The following is a 27,908-nucleotide window of genomic DNA, read 5'->3' on the forward strand; positions in this document are numbered from 1 at the left end:
GGATAATTTTTTTAAAAAAAAATTGTTAACAAATTTAAGATTACTGAGTAAATAAACTTTCTTAATTTACATGAATTAGTTTATATAATAATTAAATATAAAAAATTTAATGATTATATATATATATATATATATATATATATATATATATATATATATATATATAATCATTAAATTTTTTTTATCAAGGATAATGGATAAAATAATGACTTTCTAAATATATATTTAGGCTTCAACTAATGAAATAATATTTAAAAAGTAGAATTAACTCACACATATATTAAAATCTATGTACTATATATTTATATATTTGAATTTTTCTATTTTAGAATATTTATATATACTAATTGTTTAGATAATAATAAAATAAATAAATTTTTTAAGGTATATTTTAATGTATATATATGTATAGATTTTATAATAATTATTTTTTTTTTATCTTTTTTAAAGGAATTAATTTTTATCTAACAATAGATTTTTATATACAAAAAGTTCACACGTTTAAAAAAATTAGTTTTTAATGATTGAATTTAATAAATATAAAATTGATATACTATTTAAAGTAAAAAAAAACTATGTATTTATATATTTAGATAAATAGTATATTAATAGTAGACTTAATTCCACATTTCGACCTTATTTTTATAACTTGGCAAATTTTGCCACATTTATTTATGGGCTTGACTGATAAGCTTGTAATTAAAGTGGACTCGTTCAAGCAAGGCAATGGAATTTGAGAGTTGTTATTGGCCTCAACTAATTTATTATTGGTTCCTATCATTCTATAAATGCATAAATTATAACATGTTTTCGGTACATTTTATTGAAGTTAATTTAAATGAAGAGTAAGTTTTTTAAATTTAATATCTAGAGTAAACTACACATATCATTTCTGAAGTTTGTCTTTATTATATCTAATATCTCTCCATTTTTGAACTTTACAAAAAAAATCCTTTAATTTTTTAGATTTGGTTACTCCTCTTAGACGTAAAAAAAGAATGTTACACCAACTCTTCTTTAATTAGGAGTGTTTAAAGTAACGTAAAAAAATGAAGAAATATCGGGTAATAAAAGATAAATGAGCAGAAAATGAGATAGATGAGGAAGTGTAAATTCCTATATTTTTCATGAAAAAAAAATTCTAGTATGAAATCATAATTATAGAAGTTACTCTGTTTCTGGACGAATTCCTTTAACAAATAAGTCAATGTAGAAAAAATAATTGTACTATGATTTTTTCTTGGTGATAAATAAAAGTTTGAAATCAATCAGTTCATGCAAATTACCAAATTTTCTCGTTGCTAGTGCTACTCAAAGGATTTGTTCTTTAGGGGTTGGCGAAAGTAATGTGATTGGTTAGAGTTTGCTTGTTCTATATACTACATATAACCTTATTCTGTTATTCGGTGGGGGAGTTTTGTATCATGCTTGGTCTTGTGATACTTTTCTTGGTCATAAATTGTGATTCAAGTTTACCTTTTAAATTCTCTAAATACAATTCTTTGCTTATAAAACAAATAAGGGTTACGGTAAGAGCATTTCCAACACTCATTGTTTAACTAGTTATTTATTCTTAGGCATTATTGTTTAATTTTTTATTATTAGAGGTGATTTATGCATTATATTAAATTATTTAAAATTAAAATCTGATTACTTATATAAATTATTGTTGTTTATGAATAAAAAAATGTTTTCTTGTCATTTGTTTAGGAAAATTTTCATATCACTTAAGAGGATAATTTTAAAGTTACTTAAAATTATACTATTGGAGTAAAATATATATAAATTATTTATCTAACATATAATATCATAGGAATTAATTAATATAAAATAAAGAAATCAGAATGAATTACTTTTACACTAATCGAAGATACTCTAATCCATTCCAAGTTATTACTTTTGAGGGAGGGAGGACCACATGCATATCTAAGTCAACCCCTAGTAATAGAAATAATTATTTAAGAACTTTAAAGGAACACACTCTAGTTTAGAGAGTTTCAAAAAGAACTAACCATTTATGTATATGAATCAATTTGCACGCATGCAACACTATGGTATGTAGCAGGATATAAGAGTAAGAAAATAGTTCAATACTGGATAGGAGTAAAAAAGAGAAAAATTAATATAGGTATGATATCACGTGCTATAATATAATAAGAAGGGATAAATAGACCAAAATAATATATGAATGCCATGATCCATAGGAATAAAGGGCTGTCAATGTTGCACAAAAATTTCAAAGCCAAAGTACACTTAGGCTTGAAGTTACGCCATACGTTCCAGACACGCACCATGACCATGCGATGTAGTGATATAACCTCTGCATTTTCATTATCTTGGTCCAAAAAGTCATGCTAGCCATTCCAGAGGATCAATTAATTCAATCAATGATGATGTGTAGTGTGGCCATCTCCCTATGGTAATGACTTGCTGAACTCTCTTCATTCAATCTTGACTAAATTGTTAATTGTTACTCTCTCAGTTTGAAAATAGTTAATTATATCATTTTCAAGATTTTAATAATTTTTTTAATCATTTGAATTTTATACAATTAAGAATACAATAAGTATTATTTTAAATTTATTATTTGTTTTTTTAATCTTTATTTGGTAGAATGAGAGAATATTAATGGAGTGAAAGAGTAATATAATCCGATGAACTTATACTCCTCATACATGCATTAGGTACGTTTTGGTCAAAAGAGTTCAAATTCCTTAACTAAATACACATAGATTCAGTTTTGAGATTCATGTACTTATAAGACTAAAAAAAATTAAGAAAGGTTCTTGTTTTAGAAAACCAAAATAAATAAATATATAAAACTCATGAGAAAAAAAAGTTATTAACTGTTTGTATATATGACTTTTTAGTTATTAACTTATTACAAAAATCAAAAAATTTACCATATATATTTGTGGTTGAATGATAATTGTTTTATTACACTATCTAGTCATTAAACTCAAAATTTATACTTCCTTTGAATTGAAAATATATTTAATGGCCTTCTTAATCATTCATAAATTTAAAATAGTTTGTTGGAGAAACTATCGAGGTACTTAGTATTCCTAGCCGGAGAAGATAAACACAAAGAGCCACGGTTCTTCCAATGTTAGTATCAAAGAAGTACGTGGAGTCACAAGTTTAACAGATAAACCCGCTAATTCAATTATTCCCACTCGTGCAGAGAATATTAAGATGGTAGCAATAATGGAACTGAACAAAGATATTGTGATGCTGAAAATGAAAAACTGGAACATGGCATGATTTAGGTTCTTAGCTGTACCATCTGTCTCGCCGGTACACCTATACATGCTGCCATGCCACTGAACCGGTAACGATGAGGGTTGAAACAACTTGAAGTGTTTCCACCGTGTCTTTCAATAGATTGGTTCAGTTCCGGAGAGACTCTTTTCACTAGGTTCATTTTTTCGTCTCTTCCGGTCTCAACTTAGTCAGTGAAATTGAAACTTTTCTAAAACATGATAACAGACTTTAATGCAACCCAAGTGAGTGCCTACATATAGTTCAAATTTTTTTTGTTGAATGTTAATACTCAAATTAGGGTGAATATTAATATTCCTATATATTACATTTTTTTGTCTTTCTTGAACCGTCACTATTACTAACGATATTATTTTTTTTATGAAATGTCCTAAGAATTATTATCACTCTCGTGCAAGTTTCTTCCCAACCTAAGTTCATGTCAAATTTTGTTTATAAAAACACCATTAACTCACTCCTCATCTCCTTCGTCGCCTTTGTCAACCACAACAACTTCATCGTCCCTACCTCCTTCGATGCCGTCAATAGTCTCTTTCAGTATCGCGACAACCTCACCAATGTTCAATGCTCTTGCTGTGTGTTGCATGCGGTTACCTATCTCGAAAACCTCTATTTCACCTCTTGCGACAGTGCCAGCTAGATAGCTGTTTCACTAAGTATAACAATGTCATTTTCATCGGAGTCAAGAATGTGATGACAACACCACTGGATCCTCATTTCTTTCTCCTTTTTTCTTGTTATCTTTGATAGTGTTAGTAGGTCAGGAGGTCATGGTGTATGATAAAAAAAAAGAATAAGATTGAGTGTAATAAACATTAATCTTAGGGGTACGAGTGTAATTTGCTTTTATATATATATATATATATATATATATGTTGTTTGACTGTACATTGTTCGCCTTCCTTTACTCCGAAGACTGCAATAAGATAATTCTAAGTCCTAAGATATGATGCTATGGTAATTTGAGTTGACCCACCTTCTTCGTAAAAACCGCATGGACGTGTATCATCTTGTTAGAAAGGCTCAGTAGCACGTATATATAATTTATTTACTTTAGTGGTGATTGGTGCATTAAAGGAGTATATAAATTTTTAAACTCTAATAATATAATAATAATAATATTTAAAGTGAAATGATTAATTGTAAAAAAAGTATAGTTTAAGACAAAATATAATATAAGTATAGTTTGAAACAATAATTTTAAAATGTTTTAAATCTTGCATTGATGAGGAATGGTGAAATTAAAGTGTATAATTAGGGGACAATTCACATCATATAAGTTCATTTTGTGAAATGGAGTTATGATCAAACTTAAATTCTAAAATGATACTAATGCTTATTCGGTAATTGTTCTTGGGTTTATGAGTGACTGATTATTGGACTATTGTTGGAATATCTGTAGATGTCCAGTCTTATAAGCTTCATGTCCATGATGTCCAATCCTTGGTACGAGGAATGTGTGTTGAAAATCCAATTAATTATATGATCAAATTAAAGTATTTAAGATGAGGTTAATTCTTTCTTCCCAAGTCGATTTTATGGATTTGAATTAAAGACAAACAAACTCAAATTCTAATATGATATTAGAGTCTATTTTATCGATTAATATTGGATCTATTGGTTACCTAATATCAAACTATGATTGGAATACATGTATAATTCTAGTTTTACAAACTCCATTATTTAGATGTTCAATCCTTAGTATGAGTTGATATATGATCAAATTAAAGTATATAAGTTAAAAATAATTCTTACTTTATAAGCTAATTTTGTAAGGATGAGTTAGACTCAACCCATATAATAAGATAAATTATATAAATATTTAACCATATAATTTTAATTAACACTATAAAAAGAAAGGTTTTTTTTATGATGCACTTTCCACGTTGATCCTTGAAAACTGTCTTTGTCTTATTATAATAGACAGTGATAATTTTGTAAATATGATCTGTTAATACTACCACAATTTTACGAAAACTATCTTCAAATGAAGCTACAACAACAAGTCATATTATAACCGTAGTAGAAATTTGAAATCAACAACGTTTTCTGGAAAATCGTCGTCATATGCACTGTCAATTAAATTGCTGACCCTCGTGCCCTCAATCACTCACAGACCCTCTTCCTGTCAGTCACCCACCTTATGAATTTTTCACTCACTCGACATCCAAAAGTTGTAAGATTTATTAAGAAAAACTATTCATTATTATATAAAAAGTGTAATGAAGTTTTATTTTCCAATAAAATCTTAACATTTTTTGTTTCTTAAAATCAATTTTTAAGGACGTGTGGATATTATAACTATCGTAGAAATGTGAAATCAACCACATTTTTTAAAAAATTTGTCGTCGTATGTGTTGTCAATTAAATTACTAACCTTCGTATCCTCAATCACTCACAAACCCTCTTCCCGTCGTCACCCACCTTATGAATTTTTCCCTCAACATCCAAGATTTATTAAGAAAAAATATTCATTATTATATAAAAAAAGCGTAATGAAGTTTTATTTTCCAATAAAATCTTAACATTTTTTGTTTCTTAAATCAATTTTAAGGACTTGTCAATATATTTATTTTATGGAAAAATTAATTATTATGGATATATTATAATTTTGTTTGTTAAAAGATTATTTAATTAATTTGAATTTCAATAACTTTTTTTCACTGGAAAAACAATTATAATGTTGGAGGATATGAAGGTTTGTTAGGATTATTCTGTAAAAGAAGCTCCTGTTTCTAATTCTCTTATTAGTGATGAGGAGAAGGAAATAAAAATAAGAACTAATTATAGTGTATAGATTGTTGTTAAAGTCTACTGTCAAAAGGGAAAACCATACTTTTATGGATAAAACATTTTATGAGGAATGAGAGCCATGGGGAGCATGGATGCGATTCTTGTCTTTGTGGTTGTCAAGGGTTGTTTTTGCTGCTAGATCACACAAAGTCATTTTAAAAAGTGTTTTTCTTTATTGTAATACAGATAGCTAGAGAGACTACAATAACTTTTGCGCATGTTATTTTAATAAGCATTTATAGGAATTTGAGTTTATTGAACAATATTTTGAGTTTTAGTAGAGAGAAACCTTGCTAGTTTCCTCTCAGCCACACTCTCCAAAATCAATAAGCTCTAGAGTATTTTGAATATGGGTTTTTGCTTAATTAGAAATCTTCCTAAACATATGCTTTATAAATTGATAACTTTGCTGTCATGAAGAGCTTGCTACAATTATTCTACGTTGGTTTGAGTCCAAATTAATCATATATGGTCTAAAAAAAGACAGATGAGATATTACTTTTGCAAAAGGGGAGAAAAAAACCCCTAGAAACTTCAAAATTTTCAAAATCTATCAAAAATATCACATACAAATTATTTCTATCGTATTAGTTGTCAATGCAATTTTTTTAGTCTCATGTCAATTTATATTTCTAAGAAAAATAACCCTAAACTTTTTCTTAATTACAGTAATTAGAACATTTAGTTCTTCATTGAGATCTTGAGGTATTTAAAAAAGTTTCAGTTTTTTTTATTATGAGATTAATCTTTAATTTAGGATTTAATCAGTTTTTCATTCATTTTTAAAGATGTATTCTTCTGGGATCAAACATAATTACCAAGTTCTGTGCATCTGAAATATTCTTCTTCAAAATAAGTAAACAAATCCCTGTCTAACAACGATATAACGTCGTCTAACCTACCATATTGCCAACACTTATCACTTATTTGTTTATTTACTAATTTGTTGATAGTTGATTTGTCAATACCTCAATGACTCATTAACTAACGCAATTATTCTGGAAAATGCCACTCTAATTTGTTCACATCCAAATGGGAAGTCAACAATTTCCAATAATGAAATAAAATAGTATTCTTCTATCACCTAGCGTAAGAATATGGATTTAAATATTCAGAAAACAATTCTCGTGGATATGTTGTACTACTATTTTCGTGTTTGTGTGACTAAAAAAATATTAATTTTACGGATAATTTAAATGGATTGAATTAGGAAAATCACATTTTGAAAAAGTTAACGAAGCCATTTAATTATTTGATTCAAACTATTAGTTTCTATTTATACACACAAGTTTTTCTCATTTTCTGTTTATAGAAAAACGGTGTTACTCCAAATTTCATGGTTTGAAAAGGAAGCACATGCCCAAAAATTGTAACACAAATTTAATGCACGAGAATGCATTCACAGAATTGAAAGGGTGGGAAGAATTTAGTGCACAAGAACGAAAAATAGGAAAGAAAGGGAAATGCAATAAATAAATAAATAACCGTTTAACAAGTACCGAGTAAAGTTGACATGTTTGAGAATTACAGAACAAAAACTTAACATTGACTCTTCGTTTTTTCCTATGTTGTTTCTTTTTTTCCACCCATTTTCTCTGCCTTTTCTGCCATTGCAAGAATCCTCCAACCTTCCCTGCAAAATAATCTTCTCACGCAATTTTGTAAGCAAAGGTTGACGATTGTGCTTCCCCATGGTGTTGTTCTTGTGATGGGGTTGTCAAATTGGTGTGTTGAAGGGTGATTTTGGAATCTGTCAGAGGAAGCAACGTGTGGATCTTTTCAATTCCTTTGGTTTTTTTCATCTGGGTGTAGTTGTTTTGTTATGGGGTGGAGATACAAGGCAGGGTTGTTCCTTATACTTACTGTGGTTGTCATATGGGTCACCTCTGCTGAAGTCACCCAGGTAAAATTTTGCCAATTCCATGCTTCCAAAATTTACCCTTTTTCAAGCTTCTTTAGGCATGTAATTTGATTGGATTTTGTTTTGTGTATGGGGTGGATGCTTTTTTTCGTAAATGTGCTTATGTGTGTATGTTTTCCCACCTTTTAGGGAAAAAGGTTTCTTTGTTGTTTTTATTGTTGTTGTTTTGTAGATATGTGTATGTTTGCATTGGGTGAAAATTATGTTTTTTTTTTCTCCTCAGGCATATTTGGTACTAGTTTAATTTTATTAGATGATTGTGGGGTTATTGTCTTGGTATATAGGACCTTCAGTACCAACGAGGGTTGGGTCTAGCAGGAGGGACTAGTCTTCCTCCGACAACATGATAAACCATGGTTTGAATCTCTGTTGACATAGATTCCCACATTTAGTGTTCAACAATCAACAATGTCTCGAGCAAGATTGTTTCGTAGGGAAAATACCTGTGTGAAACAAAACTAAAAAAAGACCTTCTGTTAATCACACAACAAATAATTAGGATGATGTTTTTGCTTAATGTTAAGAATCAACCTTTATATTGATACACTACTTGAAGTTGAAACTTCACATGGTCAATTATACAAACCTCTAGGTGAGAGCGGAAGTTCCATTGCCTAGAATGATTTGTTTACGAATAGTTACCTGAAAACCATGCCGTTCACTTGGCTTTGAATGAATGAAAATTGCACACCTACAGTATAAAGTTTCATTGAGGGGATCCACTACTCCAGTTATATTTTGTGATATCGTGTTTTACATATGATTATATATGTTCATCAGAGTATATTATGCTGAGTATGCTTGAAGATTTTATGTTTGTAAGTCGTTGTGTTCGCTTCAGTTTATAAAATTTCTATATCTGAATTATCCACACATGGTCAAAAATATTTTGTTGAAACTGTTGAAGTTTGAAATTCTGCTCACGGGGTATCTTATTATAGGAGACCTGTAACATGCAATGTGCCACCATCCAAGCTTTATATGTATGAATGCTTTTCCGAATTAAAATTTTCCATACAGGATATTTTTGTAGATTACAAGCAGCCATTTGCAGTGACGTATCTTGGAGCTTCTCTTATGGTAGTTTACCTCCCAGTAGCATTCATTAAGGACTGGTTGTGTAAGTTATTTGAACACCGCTCTTCTAGAAGTGGAAAAAGTGCAAAAGTTGGGGATGAGTTTTCTGTCAGGTGTACCTCTCCTCTGAAGGGCAATGGAGTGCAAAAAAACATTGAAGTAGAATTGGGGGGCATGACTCGAAAAGATAGTGATGCAAACCTTTCAGCACATGAAGAAGTAAAGCCATTGATGGCTAAATATAATGATGCTACTGCTATAAAGGTCGAGAAAGAACATACTACAAGGGAAATTGCTACTTATGGATTTTACATTGCACCTATCTGGTTTATAACAGAGGTGAGGAAGTTAAGATTGATATCTCAATTTTGTAGTTAGGCAGAACCAAAGCATGCATAGGTTTGATGTTTAGTCTGTTATATAGTATTGTTATTTTATTGATTCATTTTTCTGTTGTTTTCAGTATCTATCAAATGCTGCCCTTGCGCGAACAAGTGTTGCAAGTACAACAGTATTATCATCTACTTCAGGACTCTTCACTCTCTTCATTGGTGTGCTTATGGGCCAGGACACTTTAAATGTATCAAAAGTAGTTGCTGTCTTGGTCAGCATAGCCGGGGTTGTGATGACAACTCTGGGGAAAACATGGGCTGCAGATGACGCGATATCAAGTGCTTCGTAAGCCTTTTCTATTGCTTTTAAAAAAAATCACCTTCATTATGCCTTTTTTTTTCCTTTCAATTTTAACTGATAACAAAAATTAAAGCATTAGGTAGTAGTAGATGGTCCTTTTTCATCCTATACTCTCTAAGCTGGTTAACAAACTGGCAGTTCCACAATCCAAATTGCTTATGTTTTCCACTTAATTACAAAATGGAAACAAAATGATTGGATAGGGTCTTATTTATTCAGTTCCCAATTACATAAAGTTGCCACCTTAATGTTGATTATGTTGACCATATTGATCTTGGTTACCTCTTCTAAGCTTTATTGACACCACTGACAGCAGTTTACTTGAAAAAAAAAAATTAATGGAAATAAATGTCAAAAATTGATTAAGTTTTCATAGTTTTTTTACTAGGGGTATAAATCCAGGCTGTTAAGAGGAGAGAGCCTCCACTATAAATTGGTGTTCCATGTCTCACACTTAGATAATATAGGACTTCACAATTCACACTCTTGTATTTCCCCCATTGAGTGTGAACTGCGGTTCATCTGCACTCTCCAGGATTTACAAAACTGAGCTTTAATACCAATTTGATGCATAGGAAAAAAAAGGAAATTTAGAAGTATTATTTTTCGGTTAGAACATTGGAAATCTGAAAATGTCTTGTGCTGCTGGCTGAGTACAAAATTTTGAAAGCTATTTATTCAAGGTTAATTATATATTGCTAAACCCACTACAAATGAAAGTATAAAACATACGAAAGAACATTATGATACACCATCACAGTCTCATTCACACTTCCATTATATTGGTGGAGGCCAAAGGGATCAGAAAAGCTGTGCAAAACTTAGCTCATTATTTTAGTCATGTTGCAGAATATTAAGGAGTCATATTGTTGTCTTTCATATATTATCAGCTGCTTGCTCTTTGTAATACTATTTTTTGGGCATTGACAGTTGATATTTGTGTTCAGCAATGGACAACGCTCTCTTGTTGGAGATCTTTTTGGCCTTCTCTCTGCCATGTCATATGGTCTATTTACAGGTTAGACAATGTCTTAGCTTTTTGTTTGTTTTTTGTCTTTGTCAGATAATTTAGAAGAATAATGACAGCTTCTTTAACGTTAATGCCTCACAGTGCTTCTCAAAAAAATTTCTGGTGAAGAAGGAGAACGAGTTGATGTGCAAAAGTTGTTTGGATATGTTGGATTGTTTACACTTGTAGCACTATGGTGGCTTAGTAAGTTTTTAACTAACAATGATTCTATAGACTATAGTTATAAATGTCAAATTATAAGGTTCTATGAGTCAACTCCTTTTTATGTGCTCATTTAACTTGGTTCTTGTGTTCAAAACTGATTGTTAATTCTCCTCTATACTTTTCTCAGTTTGGCCATTGTCAGCCTTAGGAATTGAACCGAAGTTTACAATTCCCCATTCAGCCAGAGTGGACGAAGTGGTTCTTGCCAACGGATTTGTTGGTAGTGTTCTCTCAGACTACTTCTGGTACATGAGATAAATTTACTAATTTACACATACATACGCACGCAGTTATCCAAACTCTTACATTAGAGCTTATTTTATCTTTCTAGGGCACTTTGTGTTGTATGGACAACTCCCCTTGTGGCCACTTTGGGCATGTCACTTACCATTCCTCTTGCTATGATGGCTGACATGGTGATCCATGGTCGGCATTATTCGGCATTGTACATTCTTGGCTCAATCCAGGTATTGTTATGGCTAAAAAGATGTCTGCAACTTTGATATTTTCTCAGCTCTCCTACAGTGTTGTTGGCCAGTGAGAGGATCTTTCTTTTATTTTTCCTCTACAAAAAATTTAAATTTAAATATGAAAAAACCAGAACCACTTCTTGGGGGATGCTGTTGGTAGCCACGTAGTGATGCAAGTTTGTGTACGCATGTTTCTGTTAACTATTATTGCATAGTATAGTGAATTTTGATTCTGCTAGTAAGTTATTGCAATTTCACTAATTTGTTAGTTCTGTTATATATTGGTTAGAAAGTTAGGTCTTGTAGACTTGTAGCTTCCACATGACACATTGTCTTCTGTTGTTCCAAGTTGTATATAAGTTGTATTCATTAGATGTATGATTCAGGTTTTGGTTCAATGAAACTTAGTAATTTACCACCAACATGGAGTATCTCTTCCACATCCATAATTCATTGTCATCTCATCTAGTTATGATTTACATGACAGAGTTGTCATACATAGCCTAGGAAATATTTTTGTAGTCTAGATCTAGACCATGATGTACTGGTTATTAACTCATGTTTGGATGTCACCATCCTTAAAGCATTCAACATTTTTGTTCACATATTAAAGAATTTGTTTTTGGCATTGAGCTGCAGGTATTTGCAGGCTTTGTGATAGCTAATATTTCAGATAGGCCAACCAAGAAGCAGGGATTATAGCACATTGTTTCCTATACTGATTCTTTCTTTGGTTGGTTATCTTTCCACAATACTCACACTGAGTGAGAGTCAACTGTTGAAAAAATCAATGCCTGGTTTTGTAATTTTCAAGGAAAGCAACAAGAGTGTGCTTTCCATCTTGTATTGTTCTGTGTATATTGTTCTAGAGTGAGAATTTTGTTGTAAATTTTAAGTGTCCAAGATGAGCTTGTGGTCATGGATGTAAAGAAGCATTTTTACATACATAGTGGCTACGTAAAGTAAATGCCTTCTAGAAGAAATTCAGGATTTCATTAAAACTTTAAAGTAATTGGAAACAATTTAATCTTGTTTCCTCTTCGATTATAAAAACAACTTGTACATAAATACTTACAAAATAAATATATATTTAATATGCACTTAATTGTTTATCCAAATTGGCCTCAAGTTGTTTATCTATCATTTCATTTTTTTTTCTTTTAATTTTAATAATGATATGGATTAGAAACCAAAATTCTTTTACTTTCCATCTAAAACTCATTTCTTAAAACATATCATCAGGATCCTCATTCTCTCTCAACAGGTTGAGTCAATTCATCAACCCGTGAGTTTTTTGGTTAACAATATAAAAAAACTCGAGCCAACACCTCCTTTACAGAAAGGATAACCCAAAATATAAAAATACATTTTGGATTTCCTTTTTCGAAATGAAAGGACTGTTGCTTAAGTTTTTTTTTTTGGATGCAGAAAGTTAGGGCCTAAAATGCATATATAGGTTGGGCAGAAATTATAAAATACAGATTGATGGTTAGATTGAGTTAGAAAACATTTTGACCCATCAGGGATGAGTCAGATTAGATGTTGGAGGAGGAAGTTCCAAGCCATAAATTCTGATTTGGGGGTGATACTCACAAAGACAGGGACATATTATTTAGACTCTTATATTTTTAATAAAAAGAAGTGTGAGTTAGAATGTGAAATCAAAACTATTGATTAACTTGAGTTCCTTGAGGCCTGAGATATGAGGGGATTATGGGACCGAATAGGATTTGGATTTGGATTTGGACAAAGTTTATATAAAGTTTTATAGGTGCTTTTTAATCATGTTCTTCTATCAAAAATAGAGTTTTATATATATTGATAATTTATGTTAACATTTAATGTAGATTTTTGTTACGTAAGTCACAGAAACTTTTTCTGATTAGGAATTGATCAGAGAAAGAAAATATCTCAGAAGGTACATTTTTATTTTTGAAAGAATCTCAAAAAGTATATAAGAAAACGTATTAAGTTTTGTTCTTTAATAAAATTCACATAAAGATATGAGGAGATCATGACTATGTGATAAATAACTTTTGCATAGGAATAATAGTAATACATTCACTCCTTTTTTTGGTGAGTCTCCTTTTTATTAGTTTCACATGAACTCCATTTTTTTGGGTACAGTTTTATATATTCTTTTGGTACAGACTTAAATTTCATTTAATAATGAATAATGAATAAGAAAAATGGGTTAAATATTTTTTATGAATATTTTCAACGATAATTACCTTATTTATGAAAAGAGAACACGAGCATAAATTACATTTATATTTGTTTAAAATTTTATTTTGAAAATTTAGATGCTTTCAAATAATCATGGATACACCATCTTGCCATACATATCAATATAACATAAATAAATTGATTAAATTCTCACTATAGGGTAGGGAGCAAGGGATGCATTATCTGTCCCTATCTCTGCCAGATGCCATTTCTAATCGTAATTGTACCTGAATCTGAATGAGCACCCTTATCAGTGTCACGCATGTATCATTTTAGTTCCACCATCAGTTTCAGGGGATGCAAAAATATTTGCTTTACCTATTTTTTTTTATTTTTTTTTAATGTTTGGGTACTATCGACTATCGAGTTTGTTTCTTGATTGAAATAATTATTGTCAAGATTTTATTTATTTTTTAGAAGGATCTGTGTTGAGTGTTGACTTGTATCCTTTATAAACTAAGTTCTTTTTTGGTCACCTTTTATAACTTTGGATTGGGCGTGGAATGTTCATAAAACATTCGAATTTATCAAAGGAAAAAGATGGTGAAATATGAATTTATCCTTGTGAGGACATCTTCATATCCTAAGCAGGTGATTTTCTCCGCAGTAAAATCCAAGCAAAAAAGAGAATCCATCTGATTTTTTATTAATGAGAGTTGAGACTAGTGAAAATAATTTGTTTCTCACAATATGATTAAGGTTCGAATCTTATTAAAATAAGGGTGCACATTTAATGTTGGACAATATCTAAAAATAATTGCTTCCAAAGGATATATATATAAAGAAAGGTTGAATAGTTGGGTAGTATCTAAGTTTGATTTTTTATAGAAATATTTTTTGTTAGATTTTATTTACTTTTTGACAAAACTTTGAATTAATTAAGATTTTTTTCGCTGATGAATAAAAAATTAACACTCAAAATATAGAGAAACAAAAAAGAACCCAGCTTCCTTTCACCGATATGCCAAAAGAGACATCCCAGTGCACCAGAAGTAAAAGAAGAGAACCGTATATTGTTGTGTTTTATTGTTGAATAAACTACTTCAATCTCTATTTTTTTATTATAGAAAACTATTTTAATTTTATAAATATGTCATGTATTTAATTTTTTATATAAAATAGTAAAATATCTTTATTATAAATTTTGATATATTTTTTAAAATTCCTACTGTTTTATAAATTATAAATACATTATAACTAAATCCTTTTATCATAGTAAAAAAATTATTGTAATAAATTTTATTTTTACTATGATAAAATTATTAAAATTGTTAATAATTTACATAAAAATTAAAAACTTTTATTGCAACAGTTTTCAAATGATTCTTATTTTAAAAAAAATACAAACTAAAGTATATTTTTTTATATGTTTTCCTAATGTTATTTTAAAATATTAATACTTTCAAAATTTTAATATAACATATAAACGTATTTATAATGTATTTTTAAAATAATAGAAAATAATTTTGTATAATGAGACAAACTTTGTCTTAAAGATATTTTTATATTTTCTATTTTTTATACTAAGATAAGGGTTAAGAATACCTTCAAAGTCAGTCAAACATTATTATAATTGGTATTTGGTTGATAGTTGACTCTAGGCTAGATTTATAATTTTTTTATATAGAAAAAAAAGTTAAATCTCATTGATGACTTTTATGTTAAAAAAATAGTTTCTAATTAATTATCAATTGAAAAATATCTTTGATGTCCACACAATCACACACACAAAAAAACTATAATAAAAAAAAAGTAAAAAATTTGAGTCATACTTATACCCTTAGAATAAGAAAAAAAATAAAAATATTTTTTAACCAATCATAACTCATCAAGTATGATAAATTTATTGATTTTTATAATATCTATCTCAAAAGTTATATCATCCATGACTCATGATTATCAGTCCATTATTAAACTCTAAAATAAATGGATAATAATTTATACACAACAATATAAAATAATTTTACATTATCATTTATAATAAATCATTTTATATGATAAGTTTGTCAACTTAATTTTTTTAAAAAAAGTTATGAAAATCATTCTAGCAATGGTTTTTATTAATTGATATTGTAAAAAAATTATATTTGCAATGTATAAAAATTAAATTAAAATAAAATATGAAAAGTTTTGTATTAAAAATTGAAAAAGAAGAAATGTTTATAAGTTGTGTTTTTTAAAGCTGTTTAAGTAGTTTATTTCTTACCATTTACATCAAATCAAATCAAATTGTTTAATACATTTGGATATTCTCATGTTATCAAGGGTTGCATATTGCATAGGAGAAAAGTACATAATTTTGTCAAAGACGAATCATAATTGCAAAATTCATTAATTAAAAAGTAATTATTCATAACACCTAACATTTTGACCACACCTAAAGAGAGAAACAAAGAAAAATCATATATAATAGACTATATAATATAATAGAAAGATAAAAAAATAATAAAAATAATAAAGTAATTAATATATGTTTATATACCATCACTCTTAATTAAGTTTAATAAAATATTTATAGAAATAGCCTACATAATGATTATATATTTCTTATATTATTATCTAATCACAAATAATTATTATATAATAAATGTATAAATTTATTAAAAAAATCATACAATTCTTTGAGTTTAATTCTTATATATTAAAGTTTTGTAGAGTTTAATTTGTGGCTGATATAAAAAAAACTTTACTCTATCTGTAAATACCTGTGAAGTCCGAATACGTGAAAAAAGGAAAAATATTGGTGCCGCACCAGTATTTGACACTGATACTTCACGGATACGTATCCTAGGAGTATCCAATTTTTTTTAAATACAAGATACCGCTGGGATACGACTTAAATACGACTTTCTAAGGCTACACGGCTTCAATACGACTCCAATACGACTCAGATCCGACTACAACGTTTAACCCCCTTTTTTTTTTTTTTTAAACGCACAAGCTTTATTATTTCACAAAACCCATTTGCTTCTCTTCTTCTCCACGCTTACCAAGCTCAAATCCATTTTCTTTTCTTCTCCACACTACATGACAACTGAAAACAAAGCTGCAAAGTGATTCTCTTCCGCGTCGACGTGGTTCTTCTTCCTCGTTGATGGTTTTGCAGGCCATCTTCAACGGCGCCTTCTTCTCGACGACGGATTCTTCTTCAACAGCTCTCTTCATTGGCAGTTCTGCAAGTACTCTTGTTGTCGTCGATTCTCGTCATCATCGGTTCCCATCAGTGTTGTTTTCAGCCACTCTTGCAAGCACTCTTGTTGTCGTCGATTCTCGTCATCATCAGTTATGCAAGTTTTCAACCAGTATGGTGAATTAGTTCATGTGAAGATTCCACTTGGCAAGCGAGGTGGATTTGTCCAATTTGCGGACAGGTAATAAATATATCAAACATACCCCATGTGTGATAGCATTTATATTTTATTGGATAGAATTTTTTTAGAAAATTTAACTATATATAACTTTTCCAATGAAAAATCTAACTGTTTTAGAAAAAAAAATTTGAAACTATATATAACTTTTTATATATTTTATTAACATATCAAAGACGTATCGTATCTTTAATTTTAAAAATTTGTCATATCTTCGTATCTATGTCGTATCGTATCCGTATCTAGGCTTGATAGGTAAATACTAATTAAATTCATTTTTTTTATTCTTTGACAACAATATCATGATCATGATGATAGGAATAGGATACAAATGGATTTTCAAATGAAAGTAAAAGCTGTGTTTAAATCACAATTAACAAACAAAGAAAAGGAGAAAATCTGCAAATTTTCCACTCTTAATTGAAGTTAAACCCAAAGTAAAACCACATTACACAGTACCAGTGACAGCAACATCATTTATATATCAGTTTCTCAAAACAATCAAATTCAAAACAGAGTCCTTCCTTGTCTGTTATCACTGTGTTGCGAGCAGTGATCGATTCTGCGAACTGCGATTCGCATTGCCAATTTCAACAGCGTGCGTTCGTACGTCGGAGATGGAGTCGCTACCGACGACGAAGCGAGGAGGAGCGAGATCGAAGCCCGTTCAGACCTCGAAATCGTCCCTCGTCATGGCCTTCTTCTCCTGCGTCGCGTGGCTCTACGTCGCTGGAAGGTACGCGATAATCGTTTTCTCCAAATTGCTTTTGGATCCGTCGAATAAATCGTTGTTGATTCGTGATTCGCAACGCGATTCTGCTGTTCGTTTTCAACGAAACGGATTTTCACTTTTTTTTTGTTGTTTTGGAATTGTTAGGTTATGGCAAGACGCAGAGAATCGGAATTTGCTCGCTAGTCTTCTGAAAAAGAATTCAGCTCAGGTTTTTCTTTTTTAATTTTGCGTTTTGTATTATAATTCATTTTTAGTCTGCAAACTTATATTATTGTCTTTTTTTTTTTTGTTTTTGTTGATTACTAGAGGCCTAAGGTTCTTACAGTGGAAGATAAGTTAATGGTGCTAGGGTGCAGGTAAATTATTCTTCTTTTTTTTAAAAAAATTTTAATTTTATCTTGGGTTGATTTGTGATGTTTGATGATATTTTGTTTGTTTGTTTTTGTGATGTTAGTTTGGATGGATCATGGAATTGGAATTAATCTGTGTGTGTGTGTGTGTTTGTTGGTTTATAGGGATCTGGAGAGGAGGATTGTGGAAGCTGAGATGGAATTGTCATTGGCTAAGAGCCAAGGGTACCTCAAGGGGCAAGGCCAGAAAAGTAGCTCTTCCGATCCTAGGTTTCTTGCTGTTATTGGAGTGTATACTGGATTTGGAAGTAAATTGAAGAGAAATATTTTCAGGGGGTCTTGGATGCCCAGAGGTCTGTTTTTGATTTGGTTATTAGAAAAGAAATACTAGTTCTTGTAAACTTTTATGCACTCAATTTGTTTATTTGCATTTTTGGTTATGGAGAAGGCATGAGAATTGGTTGGTGAGTGGTGGGCAGGGTAAGGTAGAGGAAAAGTTTCCTCAGTAGGAATTGATCCTGGCCTGAAGGGACTTGGTGCTGGTTGATATAAATGCTTGCTTGATGCTCTTTTGGTTTGTCTTTATCGTGATCAAGTTCATTGGCAGACTTTGAGTATTTCATTGGTTTGTTTTTGTAGAAGATATTAGTTAATGAAGCATGTTTGTTTTTATTTGAATTTCACAGTGATTTGGTGCCTCAGTTCGGATTTAGAATTGATTTGGACATTGCTTGCTTTTACTGTAAATACTTTTAGTTTGCTTGTTCTTTCTAAGTTTCTTGAAGATTGGATTTGATCTATGCCCTGATGACTTATTTTCATTTTCATGATTTTAAAAATTATAATTTTCTATGATTGTATCCCTAGGATTAATTTTAGCATTTTCTGTAGCAATATGTTAAAACTATAGCACACTATATATTTTATGTGTTGAAAGCCTTAATAGTTTTTGTTCATATTTAGGTTATATCTGTTCATCTGTTGTACATGCAACTCATGAACTTTTTTATCATCATTTTGGTTTGGTAAGTTACGTAACAAAATTTGATATATTGCATATACTTTATGAATGATGGGAATGTAAACACTTGACTATTTTGTAGATGGTTATCTTTTTGGTTCAATTGTATATTACTAAGTCACTGACATCTTATCTTCTCTTTTCTGGCAGGTGATGCCTTGAAAAAACTTGAAGAAAGAGGAGTGGTCATACGTTTTGTTATTGGTCGGAGGTTTCTCCACTCACTTATCCTTATTAGCTATGCCTATTATAGTACTCACATGATTTCTTTTTAAGCTATAATGGTTATTTAACTTCTTTATTTCCCATGGTGCTAATCCAGTAGTTTATATGGATTCAAACTTATTTATGACCTAATACTTTGTAATTGACAGTGCTAATCGAGGTGATAGCTTAGATCGCAATATTGATGAGGAAAACCGCACAACAAAGGATTTCCTGATTCTTGTAAGCAAGATAAGATAGTTGTAGTTTTTTTGTAATTTGAATCAGCTCAATGTTTTACCTTGGATAGTGTGAGTGGACAGGAAACAATTAATTAAATTTGGTTTTATATAGATGCCTTATGGTTTAGGGCATTGAGGGATATATGAATTCGGGTGCAATTGGAAGAGTTTTTTTTTTATTTTTTTTTAAGGCCAAATAGAGAGATTGCTGAGGTTAGATGGTTATTGACATCCCAACTATGTTGGCACCCCAATAACCATCAACCAAAACCAACACTCCCTGAAATATATTAGCCAAAGGAAACGAAAAGGAGAACAAAACATGGGGGTACATACAGGGCTTATTTAAGCTTATAACCTTTCTTTAAGCTTATTTCAGTAAGTTTCAAGTTCGTGGTTAAGCTTTTGATATAACTTCTAATGTGAATGTGATATGCTTAGGCGCCTAATTAAGCTATTTACTCAAATGCACCTTACATGTAATTGTACACATATTATTTGCCTATATTTGATGTTTGGTGTTTTTTTAAATATTGTTGTTCCTTAGTGAGCTTGAAACATTAACGTGCGGAGTAAAAATTGCATTTTTGTTTAATGTTTCAACAAAACCTTTTTTTTTTCATTTTTTTGGGGGGGGGGGGGGTTGGTAAAATTATTGACCATTGTGTTTATTGATTATTTTTTATTTAAAATATATTGATGTTCATTTTCAACATGCTTCCTTGTCATTGAACCTTGTTAAACAAGCTAAGTGTAGATCTTGACAATTTGTTTTAATTATAATATCAGGAAGGTCATGAGGAAGCTCAAGAAGAGTTGCCGAAAAAAGTAAAAACCTTCTTTAGCACTGCAGTTCAGAACTGGGATGCTGACTTTTATGTAAAAGTTGATGACGGCATTGATATTGATCTGGGTAAAGATTGCTTATATATATATATATTCTTATTTAGGAGTTTTGTTGAAAACTATTTTTTCCCCAATGTCAAGTTGAGACATTCTTTATTCTGTTCACTGGCCTGCAGAGGGTTTAATTGAACTTCTTGACCGTCGCCGTGGTCAGGATGGGGCATATGTTGGATGCATGAAGTCAGGAGAAGTGATATCAGAAGAGTACTTTCTTTATCTGAGTTTATTGTGATTGTATATCTGTATATGATAATTGATGTGTGGATATATTAGGCAGTTTTATGTGGTATAGATGGTTCTGATTATGCTAAAACCTGTGACATTATTCATGTTTCTGAATGGAACTTGTGTTAAAACTTATTGATTATTATCTATTTTATGTTGAATATGATTGCGTTGCTTTTATCTGAAGTTACCCATCTATGGGTGCTGTAGATTTTCTTAATTTTCACCCAATTGTTAGTGTGCCTGCCCCATTTTTGCTATGTATATTTTCACCCTTGATTCTGATTATGCTAAAAGCTGTTTGACACTGTTCATGTTTCTGAATAGAAATTGTGTTAAAACTTATTCTTTATTATCTATTTGATGTTGAATATCATATTATCATTGCAGTGTTTCACTTTTTATCTGAAGTTACCCCATCTATGGGTGTTGTAGATTTTCTTAATTTTCACCTGTTTTAAGTCTAGGCCTGCCCCACTTTTGTAAGTAAATTTGCATTTCCTGGAAGTTAGAGCTTGCCATCAGATGTGGATGCCTTTTTGCATTTTTGTTAATTTCTAATAACTTGGTTGACTAAGTTTTTATCTTCTGAATCTTTCTGCCTACCTACAATTAAATTTATTTGTTGCTTGTTATTTTCTTGTTCATCAAAGTTCAACATTATATTTTTCAATAAACTTTCACAAGTTGAATCCTGCGGTTGAGTTTTTGGATTCAACTAATAGCCATCTTATTTTGAGCGTTTTTCAGGGGAAAGCCATGGTATGAACCAGATTGGTGGAAATTTGGGGATGAAAAATCGTAAGTAATATATATACCTTTTGCACGAGAAGATTTGATGATTTATTTTATTTTATTGACGCTGGAATGATCTTCAATGTTATTGTCTTAAATAGATACAATTTAATTATTTTTTCTAGTTTGTATATTGAATGTAAATGAATTATCTTGACAATATATGACATCACTAGTCACTTCATCAATGCTAAGTGCTAACAAACATTAGAGGGAACAATTATTCGTGACTTATGCCTATTAAACATATACATATGCTTTGCTCTACCAAATGTTGAATTTTTGAAACTAATGACTTGTAAATCATAAGGATTACATAAACTGTTTCAATCATATATTGCTAAATATTGTGAGCTGATTATGCAATTGATGATTGAAAACTAAGTCTAATTTTGTTGCCTGTGCAAAGTGTGCATATATGATTATTAGTGGAATCGAATGGCCTTTGCTTTAGTTGTTTCTTACAAATGTCATTATTAGTGAATACTGGATGTAAGGCCAAAAACCATCTAGAGTCTAATGGATTGTTCTTATAAATTGTTATTTATCTTTTTGATATTTACTCCAATTAAAATATATAGGACACAAAATAGTTTATTTATTTATATATTATTTTATTTAATTCTTATCTGTTTTACATTAGTTTTTAATTTTTATTTTTTCTATCATTGTATCCAACACTGCTCAGTAAAATTAGTTGCCATGCAAACAATGACAAATGATATTCTCTTTATACCTTAGTAGATCTGTGGATGACATGTTATTCTGCTAATTTTATAATTTTTAATTTTCTCATTCGATACCAGGAGTACTGTAGATATTTTAGATGGTAGAATTCTTTGATCTGCCATATGTCCCTTAACTAATATAATATCTACTATTATGATAATTATATGTTACCATCTTTCTTTGATTTTATAGTTCAGACTTAGAGGTATGGTGTTATAACTTTTCCGGAGTTTGGATCTCCATACTGAATTGTTTTATTTTTGCTAGTGTGAATCACTAATCAATTATTTTGTCCTTAGGTATTTCCGACATGCGGCTGGTTCACTTGTTATAATTTCAAAGAATTTGGCACAATACATTAATATAAACAGGTTAGTTCTCAACGTCATATCTTTACAAGGTGGAAACTTAGAAACTGAAGTAGGCAGCTTTTGTTCTTGTATGTCTGCCTTAATTCAGCATTTAGGCTGACAAGGCATGGCCTCTAGATACCCATATTTGAGGAACTTGATAAAGAAGAGGGTTTGGATATTAATTGATTGTTGTACGGAACCATGTTGATAGCTGGTGTTTGAGCTAAAGCTACTTAATTTTCTCTTTATATTTATGTGTTCATAGGATTACACTAGACACTAAAAAATTCTATTGGCAAATATATATTAGAAGTACTTAATTTTGACTTTCAAATATGAAAAATAAAGCTACTTAGTTTCTTGTTACAGTAAAAATGAGGACAGCTGAAACTTGAAAGTGGACTGCAAGTCCTTTCCACCTTTCAAATTTTGGCATAAAGTTAATTTGAAAGCGATTTTTATCCTCTACCAAACAACATAGTAAACTGTGAAAGGACAAATTTGAGATTCCACTACTAGGGAGAAATGTTTCCTACTCTCTTTTATATCCATGATGTCTTTTCTACCAAGTACAAATTGGTCCACCTTTTGAAGGTCGATATGTTTGTGCATTTTTTAGTGCTTTTTTTCGGGGGTTTTGCTTTTAACTTCATGGTTTCTTTTGGAGGAAACCTAACATGCATTTTCCCCTCATTTTCAGTTAATATGTTTTTTGTAGTAATTACATAAATGCCACCTGGTTGTTACTTTTCACTTTGTTTCCTTTTTTCTTATGATTTTTTATAGAAAATAATGAAAATTACAATTTTTTCATCATTTCCTGTACAATGACTTGAAAACAGGAAACAAACGAAAAATAAGGTTATAAATAGTGAACCAATTGCGCTGTTCTACTCCCTTGTATTTTCTCTTTATAGTTGATAATATTTTTTGTTCTATCCTAAAAAACACTGCAGTGTATCTTTGAAGACCTATGGCTACGATGATACGTCATTGGGATCATGGATGATGGGCATCCAAGCAACTTACATAGATGACAGTCGGCTTTGCTGCAGTAGTATCAGACAAGGTGAAATCCCAGTTCTCATGTTTTGTAGTGGTTGTTTTCTTGCATTTAACTAGGGGAAAAGGGGTGAGGATGGAGAAGGGGTGTGTTTCTTAGCTGTGTTTTCTTTGAACATGAATTGATAGAAAATGAAAATGTATTTGTATAAAACAAAATATAGAAAAAAAGAAAAGAAAAAGAATTGAAGTATCTTTCATCAAACTATATATTCAAATAACAGTTTCATTTTTTATACCAACTCAAGTTTACAATTGAACTTTTCTCATTACCTGTGCCAATTTTCAGACAAGGTATGCTCCTTGGCTTGATTGGAGGATCACAAGCTCAACCTTCCCTACTCTTATGCGAACTCTCATAAATTTGTTTGAAGATCAGTATCAGTTGAATATTATGTTCACTCTTTTCAGTTGCATACTGCCTTGAGAGCTTTGTAGACAATAGCAATATAATTCCTTTATAGATCTAGTTATTATCTGTTCATTCTTTTAGATGTTAGCAGCGAAATTGAGGGATAACTACTGATTAACGGAGTTCAGCCATTGGTGCTCAATTAACATTTTCGGGGGTGCTATGATTGTAGTTTTTCTTTCTTATTGTTTATACAGAACATCTGTTGATGACCAAATATTGAAGAGGAAAAAAAAAACCTATATACAAAATATTGATGTATTGAACTGCTGAGGAACAAATTGTAGACTTTGTTGCATTGAAAATTTGCTGCAACTCAATTTTTTTAATGATGCTTTTGTCTTTCGTATTATTTTTTATGTCATCAAACCTTTGAACAATCTTACAGCCAAGATTCTGTTCAGCAATAAGTAAAATAAACGAAGAAAAAGGGACCGGTTTTTAACTCTAAAATATTTTTCATTAACAAAGGAGGCAATATTAGTATACAAGTAAATATTAAAAATAAACTCTTTTAACATACTCTTTTGAATATTTTTCTTTTTATTGGTTTAAATTTATTAAAAGTTACAATATATTTATGATCCTCACATTATATGTAATAAATTTCTCATAATTTTGTATTTAATAAATTTAAACCAATAAAAAGAGAAATGTACAAAGAATATTAAATCGTATGTTATTAATATTCCCCTTTTCTAGCACGATGTTTTATAATAAACTAAATAAGATTTAGCCTTCTTTTTTTTTGACAAAAAAATAAGATATAACCTTATGGCATGGGGCTCGATCGGACCAAAAAAGAAGTTGACCGTCCAATATCCAAAGTGATTTATTAAAATCAATACATAAATTAAAGATTAAATTTAATATTTAATACTTAATACTTAAGTCAATTTAATGAGATTATGATTTAAAATATTTAAAATTTAATGATATTAAAGTCAATTTAATATTTTTTTAATTACTACAAGTTAATTTAATATTTAATATATTAAAATATAATTTTAAATATCATTTTTCAATTTATAGTTTATTACTATAAGTGAGTCATTGTAAATATCATTTTTAAGTTTATGAAGATTTGACCATTTTTTTAGATTTGATTAAAGACTTGATTTGTGATTATTTGTTTGAAGTGTCTCAACTCAGCTCTGCCCATCTCTTGTATCTTTTTCTTCCTACACTTTTATGTAAAAAAGATAAAATTACATTGGATTTTATTAAATGTGTTTTTAATGTTTTCAGGACATTAAATGTATTTTATATTTTTATTTTAATATTTTTTTGTGTATATACTAAAAAGATTTGTACAAAACTTTGTAGAAAGATAACCGGATTACTCAATTATAAATACCTTTCACACCTTATGCATGTTATAGAAAAAGAATTATAGTAGATTTATTAAATGTTTTTATTTTATTTTTTCAGGACATTATATTAAATGTATTCTATCTTTCTCAGTCTATATTAATTTTTTTTAATGCTTTCAGAACATTAAATGTATTTTATCTTTTTATGTAATATTTTTTTGTATAAATATTAAAAAGATTTGGGCAAAAAATTATAGAAAGATATAGGATTACTCAATTGTAAATACCTTCTCACACCTTATGTTATAAACACTTTGATATTGATTAGTGAAAGATATGGATAATCCTCACACGAAAGTGTTTAACTGAGGTATAAACCAACATGTCTTTTAACCTAAAGTGTTTTGCTAAATAGTGTCTTAGGTATTGGTTAAGAAAATAAAATAAGTATTCATTATAGAAACCATAAAAGATTCCAAAAAAAAAATTATGAGCAGAGTAATTTTGTGCGTCCAAATAATTGTATTTTTCTTTTAGTTTTTTCACTAGTTCCTTTAAGATCACTAGTTAGCATTTAACCCTCACCAAAGACCTTAAATACTTGGTCTTACAGTACTTCAATGAGGAAAATTTGAAGGAAGCAGCACACAACACACATATGTGTCTCTCTCTTTCCACAACGCAAGCTAAAGCCTCATATTATTGTGTAGTTTTTATCGTTACCAATGATTGTTAATTCTCTTGCCATGTTGTTTTTCCTTCAATAGTGCAATTTTACTTTTCAATAAAAATATTTTTTTTTTTAGTTTCCTAACTAATATCCTCTAACCAATATCTTAAGGATATTGATTAACATTTAGTCCTCAACAAATACTTCAACTACTTGGTCTTACAGTACTTTAATTTGATGGGGAAAATTTAAAGGAAGCAACACGCAACACACATATAGTATGTGTCTCTCTAATTTCCACAATGCAAATTAAAGCCTCATATTATTGTGTGTAGTTTTTACGGTTATGAATTACTGTTAATTCTTTTGCCATGTTTTTCCTTCAATGTTTCATTATTCACACAAGGCTTGGGCGTGAAAGTGGGTTATACTTTGACTACTTGAAATATTTTGAGGACAAGGGGCTTGAGGGCAACTGGGATGAGGCTAATAACTATCTTTCGGGGTTCAAAAAGGACAAGGACAATGATTACTCTATCAAAATTATACTTTGATATGAGGAAACAAAAATACTTTGAGGCTTTGGATAAGTAAGTGTTTTCTATTCTAATATATATTAGAGTGTGTTCTATGCTCTTGTTTTTTCAAGAACTTGGTTATTCTTACCTATAACTGTGACTGTTTTTAACTTTTTATATATGTAAGGGTGTTCTTGTTTTGTTCAAGAACTTGGTTATTCTCATGTTGGTGTGTGTATTCTTATCTAAAATCTATTTATGTTTTTCCTGGTAACGATCCTCATAAGGCCCTAGATATCCTCTTGAAGGAAATGAAAGTCTTAGTACGCAGGAATGAAGGGTTGATCAAAGACCTTAATTAATTACCTTTTGACAGTTGATAATATAAGGTATAAGGTATATTTCAATAGTATGTGTTTATTCAATTAGATATTGCCTAACATGCTTACCCATTTATTTATTTTTTACTTTTTTTAAATTGTTGGTCCTTAATAGGGAAATTAAAGCAGAATATGAGATGCAAATCTTGTGCAAGGAAGAATTTGGTGGTTGAAATTAAGGAAATTTTAATTCAACATCCTCTTTTAGGTGGAAAGCTCAAACTTTTGGTCATTGAAAGTCATAGGCTTCACAAACTTCTCAATGAAAGGTTTCACTCTATTTTCTTAATTTCATAATTTGAAGTTGATATGCTAGACATTCATTCACACAAAACCGGCTTCACTATCAAAATCCTCATCAAGAATTAGACCTTTAAATGGACCATGAGACGTTACAGTAGTTCCAAATCAGAGTAACTCTTGTATAGGCACTACTAAAAAACTAGTTTTTTACAATGCACCTTCTAAGACGGTTCTCAAAAACCGTCTTAGAATGTCAGGTGGTGTCAATGTTGTAAATAACAAAAAATGTACGACGACGATTTTATAAAAATCGTCTTAGAAAGTGAGTTATCAAAGATGAGTTTGTTAAAACCGTCTTTGAAATGAATGACATTGAGTCTCTTCATACACCCTTTATTTGTGCTCCCTCACTCAAAATATCTCCTTGCGTCTTCTCCTTCCACGAACAACAACGAAGAAGACGATGACGAGCTACCCACTCGGGCGTCTCTCTCTTTCTCTTGATTCATTCATTCTCTTTCATCACACCTTGCATGGCTTTGGCGTGTGTGATGAACGCTCTGAGAAGCCCTCACTCCAATCCCTCGATGACATCGACCCCGAGCTTCTCTGCTACTTCGACAAGCTCATTGTCCCTCTTAATGAGCAGAAGCACCTCACCAAACGTCTCCATCGATGCCGTCCTCGA

General features: G+C 30.3%; 2 protein-coding genes across 3 annotated transcripts; both read left to right on the forward strand.

Annotated features, from left to right (window-relative positions):
* The first annotated feature begins 7,445 nt into the window (after positions 1-7,445).
* Positions 7,446-12,566, forward strand: LOC114392282 (uncharacterized vacuolar membrane protein YML018C-like). 2 transcript variants are annotated; one of them, XM_028353350.1, is made up of 8 exons: positions 7,446-7,978; positions 9,030-9,412; positions 9,537-9,751; positions 10,714-10,784; positions 10,878-10,979; positions 11,128-11,245; positions 11,332-11,467; positions 12,110-12,566. In XM_028353350.1, the coding sequence occupies exons 2-8, from the start codon at positions 9,074-9,076 to the stop codon at positions 12,170-12,172; spliced, it is 1,044 nt and encodes a 347-aa protein (XP_028209151.1). In that variant the 5' UTR covers positions 7,446-7,978; positions 9,030-9,073; the 3' UTR covers positions 12,173-12,566. The 2 variants fall into 2 exon arrangements, with proteins under 2 accessions (XP_028209151.1, XP_028209150.1); XM_028353349.1 differs by having other exon boundaries at positions 7,447-7,978; positions 9,017-9,412.
* Positions 12,567-17,511: 4,945 nt separating this feature from the next.
* Positions 17,512-24,425, forward strand: LOC114394212 (hydroxyproline O-galactosyltransferase HPGT2-like). The gene is made up of 12 exons (XM_028355872.1): positions 17,512-17,800; positions 17,942-18,005; positions 18,104-18,153; positions 18,313-18,500; positions 19,319-19,379; positions 19,543-19,615; positions 20,404-20,527; positions 20,637-20,724; positions 21,496-21,546; positions 22,569-22,640; positions 23,579-23,691; positions 23,974-24,425. Exons 1-12 carry the CDS (start codon positions 17,682-17,684, stop codon positions 23,994-23,996), a joined length of 1,026 nt encoding a protein of 341 aa, XP_028211673.1. The 5' UTR covers positions 17,512-17,681; the 3' UTR covers positions 23,997-24,425.
* Positions 24,426-27,908: the final 3,483 nt, after the last annotated feature.

Source organism: Glycine soja, chromosome 17 (assembly GCF_004193775.1).
Source record: "Glycine soja cultivar W05 chromosome 17, ASM419377v2, whole genome shotgun sequence".
In the NCBI taxonomy this organism is placed as follows: Eukaryota; Viridiplantae; Streptophyta; class Magnoliopsida; order Fabales; family Fabaceae; genus Glycine; species Glycine soja.

What these genes read in the sequence shown, in the direction of transcription:
- LOC114394212 (XM_028355872.1), top strand. Translation starts at nt 17,682, where the DNA reads ATGGAGTCGCTACCGACGACGAAGCGAGGAGGAGCGAGATCGAAGCCC. An exon ending in TTAATGGTGCTAGGGTGCAG is followed by an intron (nt 18,154 to 18,312) that starts GTAAATTATTCT and finishes GTTGGTTTATAG; the next exon opens with GGATCTGGAGAGGAGGATTG. An exon ending in CAATACATTAATATAAACAG is followed by an intron (nt 22,641 to 23,578) that starts GTTAGTTCTCAA and finishes AAAACACTGCAG; the next exon opens with TGTATCTTTGAAGACCTATG.
- LOC114392282 (XM_028353349.1), top strand. Translation starts at nt 7,898, where the DNA reads ATGGGGTGGAGATACAAGGCAGGGTTGTTCCTTATACTTACTGTGGTT. An exon ending in GACGCGATATCAAGTGCTTC is followed by an intron (nt 9,752 to 10,713) that starts GTAAGCCTTTTC and finishes ATTTGTGTTCAG; the next exon opens with CAATGGACAACGCTCTCTTG. An exon ending in GTTCTCTCAGACTACTTCTG is followed by an intron (nt 11,246 to 11,331) that starts GTACATGAGATA and finishes TTATCTTTCTAG; the next exon opens with GGCACTTTGTGTTGTATGGA.